Raw genomic sequence first — 26,188 nt, 5'->3', positions numbered from 1 at the left:
CATTTCTCTTGGCTGTATACCTAGGAGTGGAACTGCTGGGTCTTGCGGTAATTCTGTGCTTAACCCTTGAATGAGCGCTGGATGGTTCTTCAAAGCAGCTGCAGCGTATTGGAGGGCTCCCCGCCTCCACACTCCTCGCTGTGCACCCGTCCCTGTGCGTGGGGCTCCACGCCTCCACACTCCTCGCTGTGCGCCTGTTACTGCGAGTGGAGCGCCGACATCGCTAATCCTTGGTGACGACTTGTTTATCTCTCACTTCAATTCTCAGTACTGACTTCACGTATTTAGGAGTTCTGTTCTTAGGTGCACATATGTTGATAACTGTTGCATATTTTTGAAGGATCAACATTTTTATCGTGATAAAATGCTCCTCTTTGTTTCTATTAACTTTTTAAAGCCTACTCTCTCTGGTATGGCTACAGTCACTCCAATTTTAATGTTTTCAACTTGTAGAATGTGTATTGGACACATTTTCAGCCTATTTATATATTTGAATCTAAAGTTTGTCTCCTCTAGACAGAACACGCTGGATCTTGCTTTTATGTCCAGTCTGAAAATCTCTGCTTTTTAAATTAGTTTGTATAATCCATTTACAGGCAATGCTGGTTTTGATATAGGCAGATTTACATATGCCATCTAACTTTCTGGTTTCTATGCCTCCTGACTTTCTTCCTTTTTTTCGTTCTTTATTACTCTTTCCTTTACTACATGAGTACATTTTTACTGCAATATTTTAACCTCTTTAAGGATATTGTCACTGTATACTTTTAAATTATTTTTCTTGGAGGTTGTTTGAAGTTTCCCATATATGTCTTAACTTTTCAGGATCAACCTCAGACTTACACTAACTCACTTCCATTGAGGTTGAGAGACATACTGCTGTGTGACCTATTCCATCTCCCCCCCTTTTGAGCTACTGTTGTGACAAATATTTAAGTACCCAGTGATACACTGCCATAATTATTACTTTGAAGTTGTCATCCCCCTACATTCTGACCTCAATTATTTTTGGTGATGAGTCAGCTGATGATGTTATTGGGGTTTCCTTCCACATTGTGACTCATTTTTCTTCTGCTGCTTTCCCATTTTTTGTTTTGTCTTTTAGCATTTTTTATTGATATTATTTTCTTGGGCTCCAAAATCACTGTAGACGGTAACAGCAGTCATGAAATTGAAAGATGCTTGATCTTTGGAAGACTCCTAGACAGCATATTAAAAAGCAGAGACATCACTTTGCCAACAAAGGTCCATATAGTCAAAGCTATGGCTTTTCCAGTAGTCATGTATGGATGTGAGAGTTGGACCATAAAGAGGGCTGAGCACTGAATAACTGATGCTTTTGAATTATGGTTCTTGAGTAGACTCTTGAGAGTCCCTTGGATTGCAAGATCAAAGCAGTCAATCCTGAAGGAAATCAACCCTGAACATTCATGAATGACTGATGCTGAAGTTGAAGCTCCAATACTTTGGTCACCTGATGTGAAGAGCTGACTCATTGGAAAAGACCCTGATGCTGGGAAAGATTCTAGGCAGAAGGAGAAGGGGACGACAGAGAATGAGACGGTTGGATGGCATCACCAACTCAATGGACATGAGTTTGAGCAAACTCTGAGAGACGGTGAAGGACAGGAAGGCCTGGCGTGCTCCAGTTCATTCGGTTGCAAAGAGCTGGACACGACTTAGTGACTGAACAACAAATTGATATTATGATGTTTCTAAGGATGGATCTCCTTTTGCATTTCTTGATTGGAGTTCCTGAGGCTTTCCGAGTGTGTAGGTGACTATGCTTCATCAAGTTGAGGATGTCTTTAGACATGATTTCCCTGATTACTTTTTATTCTCCTCTCCTGGTAACCATATTATGTGCCCACTGATTGACTTCACGGGCCCCCACATTTCTCTGAGGCTCTTCATTTCTATTCATTATTTTTTTCTCTCTGATCTTCAGTTTAAGTAATCTCCACTGATTTATTTTCAAGAATTCTGGCTCTTTCTTCAGCCAGTTCAAATCTGTTATACTTCTTTATATTCTGTATTTGATGAGATATTGTCACAACACTCCCCTCCATTTCCTTCAGAAGTTTCCTTTAGCTCTTTGGATATGATTTAGTGCCTGCTTTGCAGGCTTTGTCTGTTAAATCTGACATCTGAGACCTCTCGCTGGCTGTTTCTGCTTTTTTTTCCCCATGTATGAGTAAGATGGGTGTTTCACTAGCCCCCACCTTGTAACACCGATCTGAAGGTTAAGTGAGAAAGAGTACTGTCAAACAGTACTCAGGTAAACAGAGCCAGGTACACAATGCACACTGTGACACCAGCAGGTCTTCCTGCTTCCGTGTTGCTCTGCACAGAGCAGGTGCTTCCCACCCCTACAGGAGGCAGGCATACACGGTGTGGGTGAAAGGCGGAGCTCAGCAGGTGAGCACAGGACTCAGACTAACACAGGTTCAAATCTCGCCTCTGACACATGTAGGCTCCATGATAACAAGCATATCATACAAGTCTGAAAATCCTGTATCCTTCACATCAGAGAAGTGACGAGACTATGTTCTGGGGTGGGATGAACTGGGAGACTGAGATTGGCATATGTACGCTATTGATAGTATGTCTAAAATAGATAACCAGTGAGAACCTACTGTATGGCACAAGGAACTCATTCAGTGCTCTTTGGTCACCAAAGTGGGAAGGAAATCCAAAAAAGAAGGGACGTGCATGGCTGATTCGCTCTGCTGTACACCAGAAACCAACACAACACTGTAAACCAACCATACTCCAATAAGAATTTAAAATAAGCGCTTCTAAGAAGTAAGGAGGGAACCCACATGGAGCACTGGTGAAGAAGGGCAGGCGGTACAGTTACAATTACGAGCTCTCAGATGATGATGTGAGGGGTGCTATCTGCCAGGCTAACTCATCTAGGAGAGTGACTCTGTCTCATCTGTCTTGTCTTCAGGGAACCCCCTGAGCATAGAACCTAAAAGGAACTGGCTATACCCACTCTCATTCACTGACCACTTACCACGGCCCAGGCATTTCATAGACAAAGCTGTTACTTTCTTTACTTTGCTAGTGGAGTAAGATGAGATTTTCAGAGGTTAAGAGACTAACCTCACAGTCACCCAGCTAATGAAGACTGGAGCCAAGGCCAATGGCTGGGGTCCACCTACTCTGAATCTGTGCCATTGATGCTAGGAGATGCAGCGCCCATCTGGAGCACAGGATTCCGGGGGTTGGGGGTGGGGTGGTGTGGGGTGAGGCCAGAGTGGCCGGGAGGCACCCCCATGCCCGTGGAGAGGGGTCCCCCACACTAGCCATGGTGGAGAGGCCTTCACTCACCGTATCTCCTTTCTCTCCCTTGGGTCCAGGAGCGCCTGCTGGCCCAGTGGCTCCCATGTCTCCCTGAGGGGCGGAAACCAGAGACAGCAGCGGGTCAGTTCCTCCGGTCAGGCAAGGCTCCCCGACACCGGCTGCCCACAGCCCACCTTGCCCCCATTTCCTGGAACCGACTGGTTTTATCACTGCCAACTGCACCATGAGGCCAGGCTTCCCACCCCCGGAGAGGGGAGAAGCATCTGAATAACTTCCCCAACCTCCTAATTCCAGGAGCCCAGGGCAGCTTGAGACAGCGAGTGGATGAAAGCCTCGCACGCTGGTTGCTGGGAGCAGGAATGGGAGATTCCATGCATCCTACCAGACCCAGCTCAGGCAGGGGCCCCAGGCATCCTGGAGCCCCCCAGGCAGCTTCAGGGCTCCCCTCTGGCCCCGCTCCCCCACCCACTCTCCCAACTCCCAGTCATGCCTCTTCCTGCTGCCTCTGAGTCCTGGGGACCTGGCTCCCTGTCACCCATAGGCACATCCTTGCATCCAGAGAGGGCCTGGGCACCTGGGTCCACCAGGCCACACCTGTGGACATGACCTGAGTGACCTCTAGGTAAACGGAGCCAAGGGACTCACAAGTGTTCACGCAGCCTCCTAACCATGGACGGGCTGGGACACAGATGAAGGGCCAGGACAGCTGACCAGCCACAAGGCAGCTAGGCTCCCCTGCAGGCCGTGGGGCCTCTTCTCTCCTTGGAATCCCTCCCTCGCACCTAGCTTCTCTCCCAGGGCCGGGGGGTGGGCTCTGCCGCCCCACAGCCCGGATCTGTTCCACCACAGCCCCAGTACGGTTGCTCTGTGAACAGTCGCTGCTTCAGACAAACATTTTCTACTTAGAGGCTCACACCCCCAGACGGCTCTGCTCCTTTCTTTCATCTGACAGCCAAGAAGTCAAGGTTAGAGCCTGGGGATACCTGAGCAGAAACCCCCACTCTCCTCTTTGCAGAGAACACCGGGCACCCTGGATCTCAGAGCTGCTTGTGTGTGTGTGTGTGTGTGTGTGTGTGTGTGTGTGTGTGTGCTCGCACGTGCATGCACGCCCATGTGTGTCTTGTGTATCTGTGTGTGTGTGTGAGTGCACGACCATGTGTGGTGTCTGTGTGTGTGAGTGCACACCCATGTGTGTCTGTGTGTGTGTCTGAGTACACGCCCATGCGTGTCTGTGTGTGTCCTCTCCATCCTAGCAGACTTGGGGCAGAGGGGAGCAGGGTGACAGGAGGGGAGATGAAGGAGATACCCAGAGGAAGGAAGAAGGGAAAAGACAAAAAGCGACCTTAGCAGGCACTCCACGGTGGTTCACTGAACTTGAACATCATCCATGCAGGTGAGGGATGGGGAGAGGGAACGAAAGGGGGAGGGGGAGGGGAGAGTGAATTAGGGAGGAGCGAAGGGAGGCATCCCTGTGTCTCCACCCTTACACTCAGCCCCTCTTTCTGACACCAGACCAGGTGATGGTCACTGGGGCACGCTGACCTCTGCCCTCAGCCACTGTATGACCCACCCCCAGGGGCAATCCACATCTTTCTGGGTCTCAGCTTTCTGAGACCAAAACCATGATGGGAGATGACAGCCCCGTCCCACCCCATAAATGCTGTAAACCTGGGCAGTGGTGGAGACAGAAGAGGCTGGGCCCTGAATGAGGAAGGGGGAGGCCCCGGGGAGACACCTGGCTTTGAGCAATTGGTGAGCTTGGAAAATGAGCACAAAAATAATTCCAACCAATTTAAATAAACAGATCGCAGGTGCTAAACAGACTGTTTAAAGCCCAACCCCCAAAGTTTCTGGACTATAGAGGCCTGAAAGGATGGATGAGGGTTAGCTGACCACAGAGAACTGAGGCTGCTGGAACAAACAGGATCTGAGCCTGGGTGTGCGAGTTCCACCTCCTTCTAGCTGACACTGTCAAGCTGAGAAATGAACCTTCTGAGCTGCGAAGAGACTCAAAGGTTCCAAACTTCATGGCACTTGCTCTGTTCTTCCATCTCAACAAGCTCAGAAGAAAAACCCCACAGGACAGTAAACTAACACACCACTGTTTTGGTTATTTTTTCTTTCTTTCTTTCTTACAAAAAGAGCAAATCAAAAGATCCTCGGGCTCAAAGGACTCGTCTGCAGCTCCAGTACTGACCTTTGGGCCGGGGAGTCCCACGGGGCCATCGAAGCCCTTCTCACCCTGAAGGAAGAAAGACAAAAGAAACAAGTAAGGCTCTGTCTTAATTTCCCCCTTCTCTCTTCACTGGTGGGTGATCCCTGGCACAGGCTCGTAAGCCAGTCTCTTAGAAAGCCATGTGCTGATCAGTAAGCTGGACAGAGTTCACGGCAGCTGAGAGCTCCTGATTGCAAACTGCCAACCTGCATGGGGAGCTGGGACCTGGCCTCCAAATACAGCTACTGGTGGAGAGATCATCCATCAATCGACAGACGCCAGCCTCAAACTCTGGGGAGCATCACCCAATAATCCATTCCATCCATCGCTTCATACGCTGCCTGGATCCCACCTTCCCATCAACTCAATCATTTAATACAGTGGCTGAAAATACACACATGAAATGATTCAGTCTTTGCCATCTGGAATTTATGAGCTTATGGAAGTAGAGACAAACAGAGTCTTCATCCAGGATGATAACTGCCATGGTAGATGGAAGAAGAGGGAGAGGAAAAGGCCATAATGTCATGCAAATAGCAGGTGCTGAAGGAATAATTACGGACAGATGTGATAATGAAAGGAAGAATACAAACAGGGAGGGAGCCTAAAGGAGGGGAAGGGAGGAGCAGGGAAGAGGAGGACAGGAGGAAGGAAGGAGGAAAATCAGACAATAATACGATGAGAAAAGGATTTTCTGAGGATGTCTTGAAAGAAGAGCAGGCATTAGCCAGATAAAAAGGCCAGAGGGGGAAAGGTGTTCTAGGCAGAAGAACCTTCACACGCAAACTGCAGAAGGCAAGGAGGATCTTGCCCCCTCCATGGAACAGGACGCTCCTGCCTGCCTGGAGACTAGGAGGGGAACGTGGAGTGAAATGAGGCAAGAAGGGCAACTGGGAGCCACGAGGGGCTGCACAGAGCAGGGACAGCTGGGGGAGGGGATCCAGAGGCCAAGCCGAGGAGGTCAGTGGCCATCCAGCGGGTGTCTGTGAGCTGGGGACGGGGAAGGTGGGTGCTAAGAGGGGACAGAAGCCTGCTTGACCCCAGACTTCCCTGCAGGGGTCCCCGCCAGGGCAAGGCCCCGGGGAAATCCTGACCTGGGCAACCCCACTGGTCCCTGGCACAGTCCACGTGCCGGTGCGCCAAACCTCACATTGTTGCAGTTACCCTTCTCATTTGGGGTTTTTAACGGAAAACAAAGACTCCAGAAGGATTTGGGTTTGGATGGTTGCTTTTGTTATGACATTGATGAGTGAGAATATGATCAGCATGTTGTCCGTGGCCTGAAGCCCTGAGCGTGCCCAAGGCGCCATGGAGGAGGAGGAGCCGGAGCCCTGCCCGGCACCCTGTGGGCACCCACTCTGACTCCCTCCCCGGCTTCTCCCAATCAGAACCCAGAACCAGGCCAGAGGTGCCTCACTTCACCAACTCCCCAGGAAAGCTTCAGCTTGGAGCAAGACTGGGCTGGCTCCTCGAGGTCTTCCAACAGGTAGGGCCATGGTCTGACCACCCCACCTGACTGAGAGCTCCTGAGGGGCCTTCTGGGAGGAAAAAGAAAAGACAGAGTGATGGAGAACAGAGGAGAGGGAAGGCGGTAGGGAGGAGAGGCTGCCACGATGGGCAGGCTTAATGAAACACATCTGTTGGGAAATTCTTAAAGTGTGTTTATTCCAGGTAACCTCAATCACCACTTTGTATGCTGGCCTGTCTCCCAAGACCCCTGCAAAGTCGGGGGGCACCTGCTGCGTGCCAGTCCCGAGCTGGGAGGGGTAGACAGAGCGATGACTATGCTGAACACTGGAGATGGAGGGCCCTGGAGCCACCCAGGGCAGAGCCTAAAGCAGAGCCTCGTGGAGACCAACTCCAATTTGTCATCCTGGTGTTACTTGTTTGTTCTGTTCCAACAGTGGAATTTTTTTTCTTATTAAGAAGGCCGCTGGTCTACAGGAAAACAACAGATGATGGCCCCAGGCATCCCAGGAGACATTTCATCCAGACAAACAGGAGGTGGTGGTGCTAGTCAGAAACGCACTGGGTTTTAAAACAAGAGGTGCTGAACTCTATTCCTATGTACGTTCAGATTCCACAGCATGGCCAACAGAGTGCAGACGGATGGCGGTGGACCCCACAGAGCCACCGAACCCTCTGCTGCTGCCCTGCTGACACTTATTCTCAAAGCAAATCTGGCTGTTTAGTTGCACAGGAGTGAAGAGGACACCAGGAGGCAGAGAAACTTTGGGAAGACATCATTAACGTCAGAAAAATGTTCATCCCAGTGGGGTCTGAGGGGCTCCCCTCCCAAGGCCCACAGAGATCCGGAAGAAGTCCCAGGAGCAAGGATGGTCCCCAGACCTCAGAGCTACCTGGAGCCCGGGGTCATCCTGCCCTGGCAGCCCATGTGCATGATGGGAAATTCCCAGCTCCACCGCTAGTTCTGTGAGCTCTGGGCCCACTGAGCTCTGGGGCCCCAGGCCTGCGGATAAGGGTGGACTGTGTACCTTTTCTCCAGGTGGGCAGGAGCAGTTGATGGTCTTCAAAAACCCTATCTGCTCACTGCCGGAGGTGGGAGGCGGCTGGGGCAGCGGGGAGGGTTCCGTCAGCACGGTCACCTGACACTGGGAGGAAAGCAGAGCGGTCAGAACCTGGCTTTTTGTCCAGCACCCTGGAGCACTTCCCTGTTCAGGCAAAGGGGAGCCAGGAACCCTGAGGAGGCCGGAGCCTGAGCAGGACAGGCAAGTATCTGACTATAGGTCCTGGCACTCCGAGATCTCGGAGTCAGATGGGCATGGAGTCAGGCTCATCTGGAGTCAAATGAGACAACGGGTCTCGGCCCCTCCACTGGCCTCTCAGCAGCCTGAGGGAACCGCTTAACACCTCTGAGCCTCAGTGTTAACCTCCACAAAATGGGGACAAGGGCGTTTCCATCATAATGCGGTGAGAAGGGTTTAGTGGGACTGAAGTATCGAGCTGGACACCAGGAGCCAGGCACGTGCCAGATGACTTATTTCTTCCCTTCCCTCGCTTCTTTCCTCCTTCCCTTCCCCTTCACTGCCTCGCTCGTTCTTTCCCTTTGTTCTCTCCTAATTTAATCTGTCCTCCTCCTTTCTCTCCCTCTCCTCTCTCAACAGCCAGGCTCATCTGACTCTGCAGCCCCACCTCTGACAACGACCACCTCTGGGTGCCTGTGCCCAACGGTCGTCCTGAGACAGGACACACTGACAGGGTGCTCACTGTACTTAGGATCTGGGCCGCCCAAGCACAGTATGGGGATTTTAGCCTTTAGCCCTGGAAGGCAGGACTACTGAAGCATCCTTGGGGTGGGTCCTCGGTAAAGAGAGTGGAGAGGAGGCACCTTGGCAGAGGCGGAGGTGGGGAGGGCCCAGGACAGGCAGAACCTCACGGAGGGTCCAGGCACACCAGGCAGTCTGGTCCGGCCCGCTGTTCCCGATCCCGAGCTGCCTCCCCGGTCTTGCTGATGAGCCCTGAGCACTGACAGCACCAAGGCCATTCTCTCCTGGGGACACGTGGCCAGCCTCTGCCCCTCATCACCCAGAGCTGGGCCCCTGGGACTGCTGACTTAGGCCAGAGGGACCTGCTCCCCCAACCCACACCCCACCCGACCCGGAACTGGAGCCCCTGGTGATGACCACCAGGCTCCCTCCGAGCCCGCACTCTGATGGCGGGTGTCCTGATTCTGCTCCCAGACCCTGAACACCCCCTCCCCAGGGGGTCACGGGGAGGAAGTCAAGGGCCCATCCCCCCACCCCCCGGCAGAGTCTCTGCTCACCGGACCCGAGGGGATGTCACAGCAGGTCTCCAGTTCCGCGTGTCGGGAGTCGCAGTAAATCACGACCCGCTGGAGGTCAAACTGGGAGGGGAAGTGAGGTCAGAGGATGAGTTTGGGGGGGTTCAGAACCCAGGCTTCCCCCTGGTATCAGGCAGGCCCCGCTCAGGGATCCAGCCCACTTCCTCCTTGGGGTCCTGTGTGGTGGTCTGACTCCAAGCTGAATGTCAGAGGGAGCCAAAGTATCATCTACCGACATCCCATCCTTCCAAAAGTGCAAGCCCTGCGTGCAAGGAGCGAATGAGCACAGGCTAGGAGCAGTGTCTCCTGCTTTCTGTGAGTCAGGCCCTCGCACACCCCTCCTCTCCCTGCTCACTGCCCTGCATTCACTGCAGGCCAGGCTGTGACGTGGTCGCCAACGGTCTCCAAAGGTTCAGCATGTTCCTCTTTTCGACCCTTCAGCAGCTCCACAGGGTGTCTTAACTGAACTTTTTTCATATTACAAATCTGCTTCTATCACTGTCTTCAATACCACTGTGCCCTTAATATAAAGGGGCTCTATTACCCCATTTTCTCCAAGAAAGCACACCAGAAAGAGACCAGCATATTCAAAACCCAAGACCTGCTGGTTATGATGGTAACACATCGAGGCAACCTAAATACCCACCAACAGGGGAACAAATAAGCAAAATGTACACCAAAATAGAGTATTATGAAGCAGCTAAAAGGAATAAAGGCTTAGACACATAATTTTAGAGGAAAAAAGCAGTATGTGACTACACATGCTATACATTACTACATACATTTCAAAATATCCAGCACACATCCAACAACACTACATTCGATCACAGAAATGCAAATACATGAAAAAAAAAGAGAGAGAGAGAGAGAGATGGCCTTGGGAAGAGCTAGCTATCCCAGATCATGATTCGTTTACATCTTGGCAAGCGGGGGACACTTCCAGTTAGAAGGATAGAATGACTTTAGTTTGAAGACGGTGCATAAGTGTGTGTGTCTGTGTGTGTAGGTGTCGGAATGCACCTCTAGAGAAGAAAATACATTAAAGGAAAAGAGAAACAAAGGAGGAGGAAAGACAAAGAAAAAAGAATGATGGAATGAAGAAGGAAGGACAGCTCTTTCCAGCCACTGGTTAACATTCCGGGATAGTGGAATCAGGATGCTTTTTACTTACTTCCCACATACTTGCCTATATTTTCCTAATTTCCAACAATCAGAAAAGGGAAAAGAGTCTATTTAAATGTAAAGGAAACTATATAACTCTATCTACCCATCGATTTTGCCTACACATATACGTAGATGTGGCTCAGCAGTAAAGAATCTGTCTGCAATGCAGGGGACACAGAAGATGTGGGTTTAATCCCTGGGTCGGGAAGACCCAGGGAGGAGGCACGGCGACCCACTCCAGTATTCTTGCCTGGAGAATCCCATGGACAGAGGAGCCTGGTGGGCCACAGTCCATGGGGTCACACAGAGTCGGACGTGACTGCTTGATGAGTGTGGGTGTGATATGGAGATACATGAGCCACTTCCCCAGCGCACAGTGCCCGGCACACAGGAGGTGCTCGGCATATATGCTAAATGAGTAAGTGGCTAGGTCACTGAACGAGTGAACGATGGGACACGGCAGTGTTCTGAGCCGGGGCCCTCCCTCCTAAGACGGCCCACGGTGATGACTCGGTGAGTGATACAGGCAGGCGTGGGGGCACCCTGCTCCTGAGGCCCCCTCCCCTGAGGTGACCCCGCGACCCCGGAACTCACGTCGACGGGCACGCTGTCGTAGAGGCGCTTGCCGATCGCCGTCTTGCCCTGGATGTCGATGTTCTCCCGCTCCTCGAGGGGCAGCGTCTGCACCAGTGCACAGTCGACGTACAAGGAAGCGTTCTGGGCCTGCACGCTCAGGGCCACCTTGTGCCAGTCCCGGTCGAAGAGGTCGTGGACCCGGGGGCCCCGGAAGACCACCCTGACGGCATCCTTCATGGCGCCCACAGCGCTGTACTCCACGGCCTTGTTCTCGCCATCCAGGCGGATGGACACCTGCGGAGGAGGGCACCAGGGACCTGTGAGCTGCCTGGGCCCGAGGCGGAGAGGACAGCGGAGAGGGGAGGCCGCAGAGTCAGGCCGCGGCCACGACCCTCCCGAGCCGGTCAGCCTCGGGGCCTCCTCACTGCGATGCGATGGCTGACAGCTCCCTTGTACACTGTTCCCAACCCTGTACTGGAAGACTTGAGCTCACACGTTAATCCAGGGGTCAAACTCTCAAATGCCCAGAGGGGCCATGCCGGTAAGAGCACATTTGTAAACCTGCAAGTGTGGATGGGGCTTGAGTTGTCAGACCTACCAGAAACCGTGGGTGGTTTCAGCGTCTTTTAAAAGCCCAGAGAACAAGACTGTTTCCAGATGCCAGGTGCCAAGTGTGTAATCCGTCCACTAACCCACCACTAACCTGCTCTCTCTCTCACCTTGAGGATAAAAATGAATCCCCAGCAGAATACAGGGAACTTGCCCATCTTGTTCACTGGATTACCCCCTAGCCTTTTGCAAAATGCCTGGAAAACTCTGGAGGAAACTTTTACTTTCCTCCTACACCCAAACTGGCAAATCACTTTTAAGCTATGTGACCTCAGGCAGGTTATTTAACCTCTCTGTGCTATTTCTTCATTTGTAAAACAGCACCAATGATAGTGCTGACTTCATAGAGTGTTACAGGAATTAAATTTAATTTAATTTACAGATATGTAAAACATTTACAGTACTTGTTATAAGTCAAGTGCTGTTCCACGTATCAACTATAATAAATCAAGCGAGTTCAAAGACATCACTGCAGTGCCGCCTTCTCTGAGACACACACATAACTGGATTCTAGCCTGGTCATTTGCTCTCACATCCTCAGGCATGTTGATTTATTTTTTCATAGAACTTTGGGTCAGTATATGAAAGTATCCCATTCACTTATTTTGTCCACCTGTTTCTTGCCTGCCCCACCCCATCTTTTTAAGCAGGCACTCTGTCTCTGTCGCTCATTTCTTTAACCCCAGTAGCTAGGACAACCAACACACTCCACACAGTAGCACTTAACAGAAAGGGAATGAATGAATGGGAGCTCTGAGGTTAAAGGAAGGAGCCCACTGCTCTGCATATCAGCCAGTGTTCAGGACACCACCCAGGTGTTCTAGTTTCTCTGTCTGGGCTCCACGTGGGCTCAGTCCAGCCAAGGGGGACCTAAGATTTATTATTTTTTGCAGTCTGGTGGTATGTTACAATTATAGGGAGAAATAAAACTATGAACCCTTAATACCCTGAAACTTCTCATGTGCTGTGCTTAGTTGCTCAGTTGGGTCCGACTCTTTGCACCTCCATGGACTGCAGCCCGCCAGGCTCCTCTGTCCATGGGGATTCTCCAGGCAAGAATACTCAAGTGTGTTGCCATGCCCTCCTCCTAAAACTCACATACATATAATCTAATACTTGTGATTATACCTAGTCTGCTACTTCTTGAAATTGGCTTCACCTGTTTGAGCCCTGAACCCCTGAGGACTTGGCGAGCTTCATGAAGCCATGAATTTTTCTCCAATGTTTCCATTTCTTCCAGCACGATAAGAACACAGGAAGGCCTGTCAGGCCCAAGTCCTGTGTCTACCAATCTGAGCCAGGAAGCCTCAGAAAGACAACCCATGGGTCGGATCCATCAGCAAACCCTGCTGATTCTATTTTCAAAATACATGCCCGGAATCCAATTTCTCCGCAGTTCCCCACGATCACTTGATCTAAGTCAGCCTCATCCCTCGCCATCCCTCACCAAGAGGACAACGGTCTCCCAGGCTCCCTGTTCCAGGCCTGCCCACCTCCCAGCATCCGGAGCAGACACTCACCTCCTCTGTCCAGCCTCCCGCGCTTAGGTCCCTGCACTGGCCGCCCACCCGGTCAGGAGCCTCATCTCCAAGTATGCCCCCCTCCACCCCTGCTCCAGGGCCAGTCTCTTCCTGGCCCTTTATCAGACCTGGAGTGAGTGAGCGCCCCTCAGTTTCTCCCAATGACATGCCAGTGGTCAAGGGAGGCTGTAATCCTACATGGGGTCATGGAGGTAAATATAGCTAGGTCCGGTTACAGGTTCAAGAGCACAGAGGGAGGCTGCTCGCAACACTCTGCTCAGAGCTCATCTGCCGCTTGGCTTCTGTCCACTTTTCTTGGGTCCGGCCAGGATTCCCCAGGGCATGCTTGGGGTGGCCATCATGGCGTCTCCAGGGGAGGATCAACCCCGAGGCTGGTTCGACAGAACGGGACTGCAAGGTGCCTCTCCGAAAAGGCAGGTTCTGACTGCGCACAGCTCTGCAGGATCCCAGCCTGGGGCGCATTCTGGCACAAGAAGAGGAGGGGGTGGACATGGCAGAGGGAGCAAGCAGCCCTGCAAACACCATGAAGGAAGAGGACCCAGACGGCGGGGGCAGTGCACGCTCACCCACAGGAATGTCACGGCAGGAGCCCAGGCCCACAGCACCGGACCCCGAGGAGCCAGAGATGTGCGTGTCTGCAGACGGTGGACAGGGGTCATGGTGCGCTGCCTGCTCTCTGCAAAAACAGCCTCCGGAGCAGACGCTCACCTCCTCTGTCCAGCTTCCCGCGCTCAGGAAATCAGGCCAGGGCAGCCAAGCCTGACCACGCTCTGCATCCCAGTCTGACCAGGGATGCTGTAGCAGTCTCATTACAGGACTAGCTGATGGGGACCGGAGCCAGGAGGGACTGCCTGGGCTCCAATCCCACCTCCCCACATCATGACCTACGAACGCTAGGCAGACGCTGAAGCTCACTGTGATGCCTCCTCCTCCTATTCACAGGAGGTCCCCAATAGCTCAGATGACAAAGAATCTGCCTGTGATGCAGGAGACCTGGGTTTGATCCCTGGGCCAGGAAGTGCCCCTGGAGAAGGAAAGAGCAACCCACTCCAGTATTTTTGCCTGGAGAATCCCACTGACAGGAGCCTGGCAGGCTACAGTCCATGGGGTCACAAAGAGTCAGACACGACGGAGCGACTACCCCTTTCACAGAAAGGGTGAAAGCCACCCTTTCATAGGGTGGCTATGAGAACTGAAGAAGGATCTCCGAAGCAGTCGGAACAAGCTTGGGCTCCTACTGACTGTGTGTGAGTGTGGGTACAACGTGTGCTTGGGGGCAGGGCTCAGCTTCAACCTCGGGAAGGGAACTCACCACCACGGAGCAAGTCCCCTCTCAGCGAGCCGCCCATGAGTGGCTGCTGTGCTCCTGCGGCTTGAGCATGCTTTTGTTTTGTTTCAACCCCAAATGAAAATACATGTGTCTCCCGGATGAAGATGAGTCATGTCTCGATACAGCTCATACGTCGTCAAGAGGGGACAAGGGTGAAGGACAGACACAGTTGGTCCATGGGCTCTGAGAACAAGGGGTTTGGTAGCTGCACCTCAGATGAACACATCATGCTGCTTTGATGGTCAAATCAGAGAGAGGCAGGCCCTCACTCGGCTGCCTGCTCTGCTGCACTGTCCCAGCTTCACAGGGATGAGAACCACAATGCACCTGATGTGGGCAAAGACAGGCTGCAGCGCTCCATTCAAGGTCAAACCAAGGACGACCATAAAAACTCTATTATACATCAGGCAGCATCTTAGATGCTTTACAGACATCACTCTGTACGATGCCTCCACCAACCATTGACAGGAGGTGCTCTGTGTCCCGACTAAGAACATCAGGACTCGGAAAGCCAATGTGGCCCTGAGCCCACACCAAGAAAGGACCAGACACAAGGTCTGAGCCCAGTCGTGCCAACTCTGAGCCGGTTTCCTCCACTGCATCACAAACACGCTGCTAACGCAATACGTGCATTAGGACAGCAGTGCTGGCCGCCACCTCCCCGGCTGGGCTGAGGGTCCCTGAGGCAGCAGCTAGGCCTCCAGCCCACCAGGGTGCTGGGGGCTTGGCCATTAGTGAGAAGTGAGGCTGCAGTCCCCCCGGGGGCCTCCCGGTCCCCCAGGGGTCTCCCAGTCCCTGCAGGTGCCCTGGGCCTGGATACACTGGACTCTCCATTTTCAGAGCCCAAGACAGGACCCATGGAGAAAACACAGCAGGTGCTGCCCTGCCCATGAGGAGGAGACAGAAGCCCACACTGGGACATGGCGTGCAGCTCGCACCTGCGGGATGCCGTACTGGTCGATGACCTGCCAGATATACCAGTCTTCTCTCCGGGATGGTTTCCTGAGCCGGAAGGTGGTGACAAAGGCGTACTCATCGGGCAAACCTTGCGGGAACACGTCCCTGGAGGGAGACAAGAAACAGACACCACCAGGCTGAGGGCAGAGGCTGCAAAGGCAGCCCACGCACCCCAGGGTCACTGAGTCTTGCCACGCTGACCTTGTGGATTTCTGAAGTCCACCTCATCACCTGCCTTCACTGCCTTCTCCTTCCAGCAGTGCCTCCACCCAACTCTTTCTGAGCCCTGCCTTAGCCCCTTCAAATCCACCTGCTCCCCTCCAGGGCTCACCTGCTTCCATCTCTCCAAAATCAATGAGATGCGCTACCCTGCCTCCTGCCCTGGGGTCAGATGCAGCCGACTGTGCCAGCCCTCACCTCTCCCTGCCTGCTGACTCCCAGCAAGGCCGCACAGGGGTATCTTATCCTGCCTGGTTGCTGCCCCACATCACAGGACACCCTCCATCCCCTACAGAGCACGGGGGCCAGCTCTCATCTGGGGAAGTCCCTCAACCCCATGAGCTCCAGCCCAGACAGCCCTACAAGGCAGGCACACTGCCCTTTGCCGACAGCATCCCAAGGGAGCATGGCTCCCCACCAGGAGTCAGGGCCGTGAGGAGCTGTGCCGCTCCTGTCCTAGCTGAGGGCAGCCGGGCTGTCAGGGCAAAACTCCTGGGGCTCAGCAGCCCAGTAGAGGCTCCCCCCCAGGGACCAGCTGGTCTCCAGAGCGCCCCTCATCACTATCAGCTGTTGCCCTGCACGCCCTGCTCAGAGGCACTGCCTTCTGTGCTGGAGCAGGTGGAGGCTGTCTGGTCTGAAAGCCAGGAGGGGAAATGAGGGGGCGTCTGGCTTCCTGGTTCTCAGACTCATGGACCCTCAGGGGCCCTTGGTTTGGCTGTAGGAGCTGCGAGCAAAGACTGGTCCTCTCTCTGTGCTTCTCAGGTCTTGGATCCGAGCTGCGAGTTGGCCCAGCTGCTCGGAGTCGTTCTCTGAGCTGGAGTCTCACCCTGGATCACACCCCAGCGCTGTAAACAGCACCCATCACTCCCCTGGGCCTCCCCCAGAGCCAGGGCCACCCCCGGTCACTGCCCACGGGAGGGTCTGCACAGACATGGGCTTGGGAGCCTCGGATAGACGCTGCCCTTCACTTCCTTTTTCATCTTACTGCGTCAATGAGGCCAACTCTGCTACGGAGTTTCTAAACACACTTACATCTCAACACGTGTATGTGTAACATACAGACAGATATGCTATGAGCGTGTGTGTGTTCAGTCGCTCAGTTGTCTCCAACTCTGTAGCCCACCAGGTTCCTCTGTTCATGGAATTTTCCAGGCAAGAATATTGGAGTGGGCTGCCATTTCCTTCTCCAGGGGATCTTCCCAACCCAGGGACTAAACCCACGTCTCTCGCATCTCCTGCATTGGCAGGTGGATTCTTTACCCATCGAGCCACCTGGAAGCCCATGTATATGTGCTGTGTCTATGTATTTATAACTGTATCTACATCTGTTTATCTATACACAGGCACACCTCGTTTTGCTTTAGCTTTACAAAGATACTGTGTTTAGATACTGCTTTAGTTTTGAAGATACTGAGTTTTTTTTTAAACACAAGACTGGTGGCTGCTCTGCACCAAGCAGGCCCATGGCTGCCACTGTCACACAGCATTCTTTTTTAATTAAGATATGTACATTGTTTTGTTAGACATAATGCTGTTGCACACTTAACAGACTACTGCTACTGCTACTGCTGCTAAGTCGCTTCAGTCATGTCCAACTCTGTGCGACCCCATAGACGGCAGCCCACCAGGCTCCTCTGTCCCTGGGATTCTCCAGGCAAGAACACTGGAGTGGGTTGCCATGTCCTTCTCCAATGCGTGAAAGTGAAGTCACTTAGTCGTTCCCGACTCTTAGCGACCCCATGGACTGCAGCCCACCGTCCATGGGATTTTCCAGGCAAGAGTACTGGAGTCGGGTAACAGACTACAGTTCAGTGTAAACGTAACTTTGATACACACTGGGAAACCAAAAGAGTTGTGACTTGCTTTGTTTCGACATTCAATTTACTGGGGTGGTCTGGAACCAAACCTATAGTAACTTAAGGGCGTGCTCCTCTCTCTCTACCTCTGTCACTACCTTCCTGTAAATCTATCAAGAGACTAAGACTTTTTATTTGGCTGTTTATACATACACAGATATACAGGAGGGGGTAAAGGGATTGAAGTTGGAGGACCAGAGTTTGAGGCCAACTTCTGCTTCCTAGGACTATGAGATTTTGAACAGGTTACTGTCCCATTTTCAGACAAAAAAAAAAAAAAAAAAATACACGCATGAGTGAATGAAGGATGGACACCAAATCCATATGGAGAAGTGAGTGTAGGAGGACCGGGGAACCAGTAACATTACAGGGAACAGATCAGTTAAGAAACAGGTGGAATTTCTGGGGTCAGTGATACGGACGCTTCATCGCAGGGTGATCTCACCAGGCACTCTGCAGGCTAAACCCCTACCCAGTGCTCAGCGAGCAACCAAGCTCTCTGGCTGCTTCCCGCCCTTGCTAAGGCGTCCGGGGCAGGTCTGGGGGGGAAGCCAGCACTCACTCCGTCCTCTGCACCACAGGGAAGGATCCCATCCGGACGTAGGAGCTCTGCGCCCCGTTCTCTCTCTCCCCCAAGAGCGTCTTCACACTGAACAAATCCATCAGGTCAAAACCTGTCCAAAGAGACGAGAGGCACATCAGAGAGAAGACGACTCTGTCTGTGATACCGCAGGAACAGAAGCATGTCCTTCGCTTTGTTTTGGCTCCAAGAGAGGACCTGGCTCACTGGTCATGGGAAGTAATGGGAAAGACATGATCCTAGGGCTCGGGGGAGCTGGCGGGACGAGGCAGGGGCATCCAGGTCAGTCATGTATCTGTGTGATGCTGAGCAGCGACATAACCCCCAGGAGCCTGGGCGCTTGGTTGTGACAGAAGGTTGACACGCCACCTGAGACTGTCCTAAGGCCCCCAGGTGGTCACTCAACACAGGGTAGGAAGCTGACTCAGCAGGTCGGTTATTCCTCAGGATTCTGCATCACCAGCCACACATCCAGACCCACGACCCTCTACAAAACCTCCTGGACCAGCGTGGGGGGCTGGCTCGAGTCCTGCAGATACGGTCCTCAGAGAAGCCCAACCACAGCGCCCGCACGGACACGTCAGTGGGATGCATCGGCCTGACACCGCATCCCCGGGGAAGGAAGCGCTCCCGGCCAGTGAAGGGAGGCCCTCACCCATCTCCACATCCCCAGGTCTAACGTGCCGCTCAGCATCGGCAGCACCAAACCCACAATTCTTCAGTAAGATTCCTCTGTCTCCAACACTCTGGGGCGAGGCCACGGAAAACAGGAAATGAACTCTCACGTTAGGATGATTAAAACATCTTCTACCACAAAATTCTGCCCTAAGAGATGACTGAGTCATCCAGCTTGTATTCTTGAGAGCCTGTCTGTTCCCAACTCTGGGCAAGGAGCTGCAAGGACAGAAAGCACTGACCTCCAACCGAGAGTCTGAGCAGCAGCAGAGTCAGACCAACCTGGGCTGACCCGGAAGTGAAAGTGTTAGTCTCTCCGTCATGTCTGACTCTGCCACTCCATGGGCTGTAGCCCTGCCAGGCTCCTCTGTTCATGGGATTCTCCAGGCCAGAGAATACTGGGGTGGGTTTTTCCATGTCCTCCTGATCATGAGGTCCTAGCTATGTGACCTGAGGCAGGGTGCCTGACGTCTCTAAGCATCCATTTCTTCATCTGTAGAAAGGGGGCTGTCTTTGCATGCGTCTCACAGGGCTGTGGTGAAGCTTGAATAATATGGTACAGAGCTCATCATACATAGCCTGACATGCAGTGAAAGATCCACGGAACAGTTTTCATATTAATTACTTCCCCTGACAATGACTGCCGTCTCTTATCCCACTACATCTGTCCATGGATTTCATTTATTCATTCAATATGTATTTTTTGAGAGGCTGCTCTGAGCCAAGCACATGTCAGCACTGGCAACAAGCTGGGAGAACTGGCCCCCAGAGGTTCCCAAGAGAGTGGGTTCAAAATCCAGCGGGCACGTGCCCGATGCCCACACAGCAAGGTGCCAGGGCTGAACGGGAAAGAGGCCTGCTCCTTCCCTTCACAGCGCCATCCCTCTTCCTGGAAACCTCCACTTTCAGTTTGGTTTCCCTGTAGTAGTTATTTGTGAGAGAACAACAAAAAAAAAGACTTTTCAAAAAGCAAACATATGCTCTGCTGCCTAATTCCACTTTCACTGGTTTCCATGAATAAAAACAAAGACTTAAACACCACGAAACTGAACAACAAGCAATTAACGAGGTGGCAGCAAAGGGCACCAAGAGAAAGATGAATTGCCTGCAATAAATAAAGGCCGGGAAGGAAAATGAAAAATGTTCCCCAGGTAAGCGGACTCAGATGTGACGCACCGAGAGATAAAGAGGCAATTGTTTAATGCAGCAAGTGCGAGGGGGCACCTCCCTGAAGTCGTGGACTCAGCTGAAGCAAATGGCATCAGGGACACTGTGACCACTGCCCAGAGTCCTTCAGGGGTCTGCGTGGGACCAAGCTCCGCTGGACACCCCGGGCATGAGAGTCACTTCCAGGTCTTCAGTGGGTCTGGCTGAGGTACACACAGTGTCTGTGTCCAAGGAGGAAGCTGAGCAATTGGGGGTGGGGCCTGATCTGATTCATGCTTCCATCCCTGAAAAAGGATGGGATCCGCTGCTGTTCTTAACTGAGGCTCCACTGGTGGAAAGAGGGAAGGAGAGAAGAAAGGAATTCACTAAACCACTCAGGGCTTCCTACGTCTTACAATGCCCCATTGGCTGCTCAGATTTCAGTAATCAACAGGACAAAATTCCCACCGTGCCTCCCACTGCCTGAAGTCTACTGTCCACAGAGAAACGGGCACAGAGGTGAGCAGTGTCCGTATAGTGGGTAGATGGGAAGAAGGGAGATGTCTGGGCTTGTAGAGGAGCACATGGAGTATCTGCCTGGCCCAGCTGAGGAGACATTAAGGAGGGCTCCCAAGAGGAGGCAAGGCCTGGCCTGAATTTAAAAAACAAATGAAATCTGGGGAGAGGAGGAGGGAAGGTCATTCAAGGTAACTGGATGTGCAAAGGTCACCGGACCTGAGGCAGTGAGGTTCCTTCCGAGAATCCCCACTATTTCAGGATGTCAGGAACCACGAGAGGGGGACCAAGGAGTGAGTGAGGCAGATGCATATCGGGCCAGGCTCCAACGGCCACATGAGGTGGCCTGGGCTTCTTTCTGTAGGAGGTGGGGGGCGGGGAAAGGCTTTAAAGCAGGGAGAAACACAACCCCGGGCCTGTGCTCAGAAGTCACTCTGGCTGCAGGGATGGAGGAGCTGGGAGACCAGGGAGGACCAGACTGGAAACACGGGGCTGGGGGGCGGGGAGGGAAGAGGCACTAGGCTGGGATCATCTGAGTCGGTCGGGACTTGGTGATGATTATCTGGAAGTCAGAGACCAGACAGAAGGAGAGACCCATCAGAATGCCTGTGGCCAAGTTTCAGAGTAAGACCGAGCCCAGCACCTTCCTTCACCATTAAATAACTCCTTCAGAGAGCACTGCATAGCATCGTAGTTGCTAGAATCTGCAGAATGTTCAGGTTTCAGAGCTGGGAGGGGTCCTAAAAGGCATTGTGCCAGAAGTGGGTAAACTGAGTCCCAGACTGCCGCCTCCAACTGCCTGGTCTGTCCTCCACCCCGTCCTCACTGCTCCAGCCCCACTGAGCCCGAAGACTAGCTGGAGTCACTTAAGGAAACACCTGGAGATAAGCCTTTGCGAACCGCATCTTTTACAAAACCTCCTCCCATTACCCGGCTGTGCTGAACATGGCATGTCTGCAGCACCTTCTGTCCTTAACTCCAGCCTCAGCCCCGACAAGCCGCTGCAGCGGGACCCCACTGGGACGCTCCAGGAAGTGGGTCAGAGGGCCTGAGTGTTTCCTCACCCGTGGTCACTGGCTGAGGTCTGGGTTACTCTGTTACACCTGAGGAGGGTTAACCTCCTGATTCATCTCACCTGCTGTGCACACAGGCAGCACAGTCTCCTGCCATTCTAGAAACATCCCCCAGGCACCAAGTTGCAGATGCTGGCTCATTCATGTGGGCAGGCAGGGTTCCTGGGGTAGGGGTCGGGCAGAGCAGCACCTACAAGACACCTGGTTCTGATCGCCCAAGGCTCACTGCCTCGGGAGGGAGACTGCACGTGGGTTCGTACTGGACCTGAGATAGTTTAGGGTGGATGGATGGGGCTCCCAACCTGGCCGGCACTGGTGAGGAGAGCTGGGCTGCTGTCCTGGAGGGGGAGAAAGCTCCCCTGTGATCATGCACCTAAAGTGTCTGCAGGACGCCTGGCCACAGGGAGCAGTAGACAGATGCTCATCACCGCCAGGATGAAGGGGAAGCCGGCTCAGCCGTCCCTACGTACCCCCAATCACCCCGTCATGGATGGAGACAGCCTCTGCAGTGCTTATTTCTGCTGCTGGCTCTGCAGTCATGTGTCTCTCTGCTCCCTCATCCATTGATTCGCTCCTATATTTATAACTCTGATTCACTCTCTCCTTCACGCCCAAATGCAGCTATTTATTCACCTTCTTACTCGGGCTGCCCATCACTTACTCATTCCCCACATCCCTCATCCTACTTCATTCTCTACCGACGCCTATAGCATCACCACCGACTCCCAGATGGAAGACGTGAATGGCCTCCCCCAGTGGGCAGTTCGTGGACAGGAGTTGCTACCTGCACAGCTCAGACCGTCCCCAGGAATTTGGTGAAAGACAGCGATGAGGACAGTACCAGCAAGGCTACCACCCTTGAGTCCAGGAGGGTCACGGTCAAGTCCGGCAAAGAAGAAAGTAAAAGTGTTAGTCGCTCAGTTGTGTCTGACTCTATGTGACCCCATGGACTGTAGCCCACCAGGCTCCTCTGTCCATGGGATTCTCCAGGCAAGAATACTGGAGTGGGTTGCTATTCCCTTCTCCAGGGGATCTTCCTGATCCAGGGATCGAACCCAGGTCTTCAGCATTGCAGGCAGATTCTCTGCAGTCTGAGCCATCAGGGAAGATTCACGTCTGGCAAATGGCATCGCAAAGCAATCCGTGCTGGGTGGCTGTTTCTCGTACCTGTGATCTCCTTGGTTCCGCCATTGGTGTGCTTAAAGCGATCTCCTTCCACACGAACGCTGGGGCAGAGCACATCTGAGAAGGGCGAGAGGAAAGAGACTGATGAGCAATCTTGACGTTCCCTCCGTGGAAAGTGACAGGGCAGAGACCCCGTCCACCCCCCAGCATGTGGGACATCTGCCGGGAGCAGCGGCAGAAGCAGGGCCACACCGACCGCGTGTTCTCTTTACTCCCAGATGTACCTGATGAGCATGGGCCCTACTGCCAGTGCCGTGCCCAGAGGTGACACAGGAGCAGGCAAGGTCCCAGCAAGGAGCTCACAGTGTGCCCATTAGAGGGAGCCCAGGAGCAATGCCCGAAGGGTCAACAGCGTCCTAAGTGACAGGAATAGGTCTGGATTCCTGGTGGTCTCAGGATCCAACACCCAGCCCTGCCTGGGAGGTCAGGGAAGCTTTCCCAGAAAGGTGATGCTTGCGGTTTCTCCTAAAGGAACAGTAAGACTCAGCCAGCCGGACCAAAGAACAAAAGGGGACACAGGCAGAGAGGCAATGTCACTCACACAGGCATGAACCTAAAAGATGAGAATCCCAAGTCAGAGAGGTGTCAATGGAATGGGAAATGTGCTGAGGGCCCACCTGCAAGGCATCTGTTACAACGCCCGAGGGAGCTTCAGGTGCCACTCCAGGCAAACCCCAGAGGAAGCAAGACTGCTCAGTTATACAGAGGCAATGGAGGAAGTCAAAGTAAAACATACTTCGTTATATGGCATATCATATCTAAACATCTTCATGATTTCTCAACTTTAAAAAAACACTGGAAGGAAAAGGGATTCTTTCAGTTGCTCTAAAAATCCCAGAAACTCATTGTTACCAAAGGGGAAAGGGTCAGTTCAGTCACTCAGTCGTATCTGACTCTTTGCGACCCCATGGAGTACAGCACGCCAGGCCTCCCTGTCCATCACCAACTCCCGGAGTTCACTCAAACTCATGTCCATCGAGTCAGTGATGCCATTCAGCAACCTCATCCTCTGTCATCCCCTTCTCTTTCCGGGGAAAGGGTAGGGAGGGATAAATTAAGAATTTGGGATTGGCAGATACAAACTACCATATAGATGTGTTTGTGTATATATATACACACATATATACATATGCTAAATAAACAACTAGGACATACTGTACATATAACACAGGGAACTATAGTCAGTATCTTGGAATAACTTAGAATATTAAAGAAACTGAAAAAGAATACATATGTATATATACACATATGTGCATACACATATATGTGCATAACTGTATATATACACATATGTGCATAACTGAATCACTTTGCTGCACACCTGAAACTAACACAACATTGTAAACCAATTATACTTCAATTTTTAAAACTCCTAGAGAACCCACTGTGAATGTTGAAGTCTCGGGCCCTAGTGTTGGCTTCCCTGCAAGAGATTAGGCTTCCCCTAATCTCTTTCTCTGTGTGAGCATGTGTGCCATGGGACACCTTACAGAGAACACACTTGTCATAGGGTAGCTTGGAGGACAGGCAAGATCAATTCATAACGGGATTAAATTTATCACCAGAGGCAACTCAGCACAGAAGCTGCCCTGCCCTGGAAGCAATCTGGTAACACACATTATTGTAATAATCACACCTGATCAGGCAGTCCTGTCATCCCACAGATGTCACATACAATGACTTCTTTTCGGCACAAGTGTTTCATTGTGGGACCCTTCACCAATCAGGAGTGAGGAGCAAGAATGGGATTCTCCCTGATTTGGGAGGAGGTATTTTTAACATTTATCCCTGAAGGCACCAGAGGTCTGACAGGCCCCAAGGAAGGGGTTATTTTGGAAACAGCACAGAGCTGTCTGTGTCTAGAACCACATATATGCAAGTGGGTGCCGGCGCTGCGCAGGGTACAGACAGCGCCACCCAGGACAGAGGCAGCTGCGGGTGACAACCAACTGCTCCAAGACTGGCAGGCCGCCAGAGGGATGCACTGGGACTGTGCGTCATTAAAATGAACTGACTCAGAACCTGCTAGCCTTGATTATGAGCAAACCTCTGGAGTCGACGGCTGGAGCTCAGGGCAGGCAAAGCCACTGAGTCTTCGTCTCTGCAAATATCCCAGGGGGAGGCCCTGACTCCCGAACCGATGGCCAAAGACAGTTTGAAGGCCACGAACACAGAAAAGATGGAAACGTTTCAGAGATGTCAACATGTGCCCAAACCACTTTAAGAAATCAGTCCCCAGACCACCTGCCAGTCCCCTCATGGGAGCCATCACTAAGCCCCATACATGCCAAAGCCTCAAGAGGGAATTTATAGCTGACAATAAGTCAGGACAAATGGCTCCCAAAATACACACTACATCCAGGCTTCCCAGGGAAGAGGGGGCCCTGGAGGGTCACCTCTTTGCAGGGAGTGGGGGTGAGCACCCAAAGTCACTCTCAGCTCGTAACTATGTGCCTTTGGCCAAGACACGTCCACCTCTTGGATAATGATCTATTTATTTCCACATGAACTTGCTTATTGGAATTGAAATACAGAGGTCCAGACACAATCCAGGTCCTGAGCTAGTTTTAAGGACCCACAAATGAGAAAACAGATAAGATAGCATCCCTGCCTTCAGGGTGCTCGCGGGCTGACTGTGGCCAGGGCCTGAGACGGGTCAGCTCCAGAAAGTGCCAGGGCTGCCCTGACACCCTGTGTCTGTCTTCTTGCCTCACAGCATCCTCCTCCTTGACCCTCCAGACCCTGATCAGCAGCCCCCTGGGCCTTGCTCCCACTCACCCCAGCCTGAGTGAGGACCCCTCAGCAGGGTCCCGTGTCCTAGGGCTGGTGGTGCCGTGCTGAAGGCACTGACCAGCGTGGCTGCCTCCCCAGTTAAGTCTAGAGGCCCAGCTGAGTCTCAGTCCAGCCCTGTCTCCACTGCCTTCCCGGCTCCAGGCTCAGAACGGGAGGCGAGTCCATGATGGACGGAAGGACCAGCGGTGCCTGAACCAAGAGGTAAACGCTGAGTGGTAGACCAGATGCCTCCTGGGAAAGGGCTTCACTGTGCTTTCAACCAGGTGAGAACTCAGAGTCCAGGACCCCAGCCACTGGGGCAGGCACTGTTAGCTGCCACCCTCATACCCATCCCTCACTTCCTCCTGGCGAAAACAATGTCACTTTTATTCAGATGAGCAGCATTGTTAGCCCAGGGAGAAAAGCGGTGAGTGGTAGGTCCAAGCCAGTTATGACTCCTATGGTCCCCACCTTTCCAGCCACCCCCTCCAGCTAGAGATGCATCTGTGACCCAGTTCTGGCCAAGGGCGTAAACACCAGAAGTGCACGGTGGGTGGGAGAAGGCTGAGGTCTGAGAAGACCTCCGTTTCCCTGATGGACGGGGACAGGTGGGCCGAAGGGGCTGGCAGGGGCACGTTCCCTTCCTCCTCCTTCAAATGCAGG

General features: G+C 52.7%; 1 protein-coding gene across 3 annotated transcripts in view; it reads right to left on the bottom strand.

The window, feature by feature from the left end:
• The window catches only part of COL22A1 (collagen type XXII alpha 1 chain), a 224,150-nt gene that overhangs the window by 149,949 nt on the left and 48,013 nt on the right, over positions 1 to 26,188 (bottom strand). For all 3 annotated transcript variants that reach the window (XM_002692600.6, XM_025002008.2, XM_059874411.1), the window contains exons 4-11: positions 22,736 to 22,810; positions 18,141 to 18,252; positions 15,485 to 15,608; positions 11,085 to 11,360; positions 9,309 to 9,389; positions 8,020 to 8,136; positions 5,507 to 5,551; positions 3,337 to 3,399 (exon numbers count right to left, since the gene is read on the bottom strand). In XM_002692600.6, coding sequence (XP_002692646.3) covers positions 3,337 to 3,399; positions 5,507 to 5,551; positions 8,020 to 8,136; positions 9,309 to 9,389; positions 11,085 to 11,360; positions 15,485 to 15,608; positions 18,141 to 18,252; positions 22,736 to 22,810 — 893 coding nt within the window. The remainder of the gene's footprint in view (positions 1 to 3,336; positions 3,400 to 5,506; positions 5,552 to 8,019; positions 8,137 to 9,308; positions 9,390 to 11,084; positions 11,361 to 15,484; positions 15,609 to 18,140; positions 18,253 to 22,735; positions 22,811 to 26,188) is intronic.

The sequence above is a fragment of the Bos taurus genome, chromosome 14 (genome assembly GCF_002263795.3).
Source record: "Bos taurus isolate L1 Dominette 01449 registration number 42190680 breed Hereford chromosome 14, ARS-UCD2.0, whole genome shotgun sequence".
Taxonomy (NCBI): domain Eukaryota; kingdom Metazoa; phylum Chordata; class Mammalia; order Artiodactyla; family Bovidae; genus Bos; species Bos taurus.
Note: the sequence above shows the minus strand (reverse complement) of the source record. Positions and strands in the feature narration are given on the sequence as shown.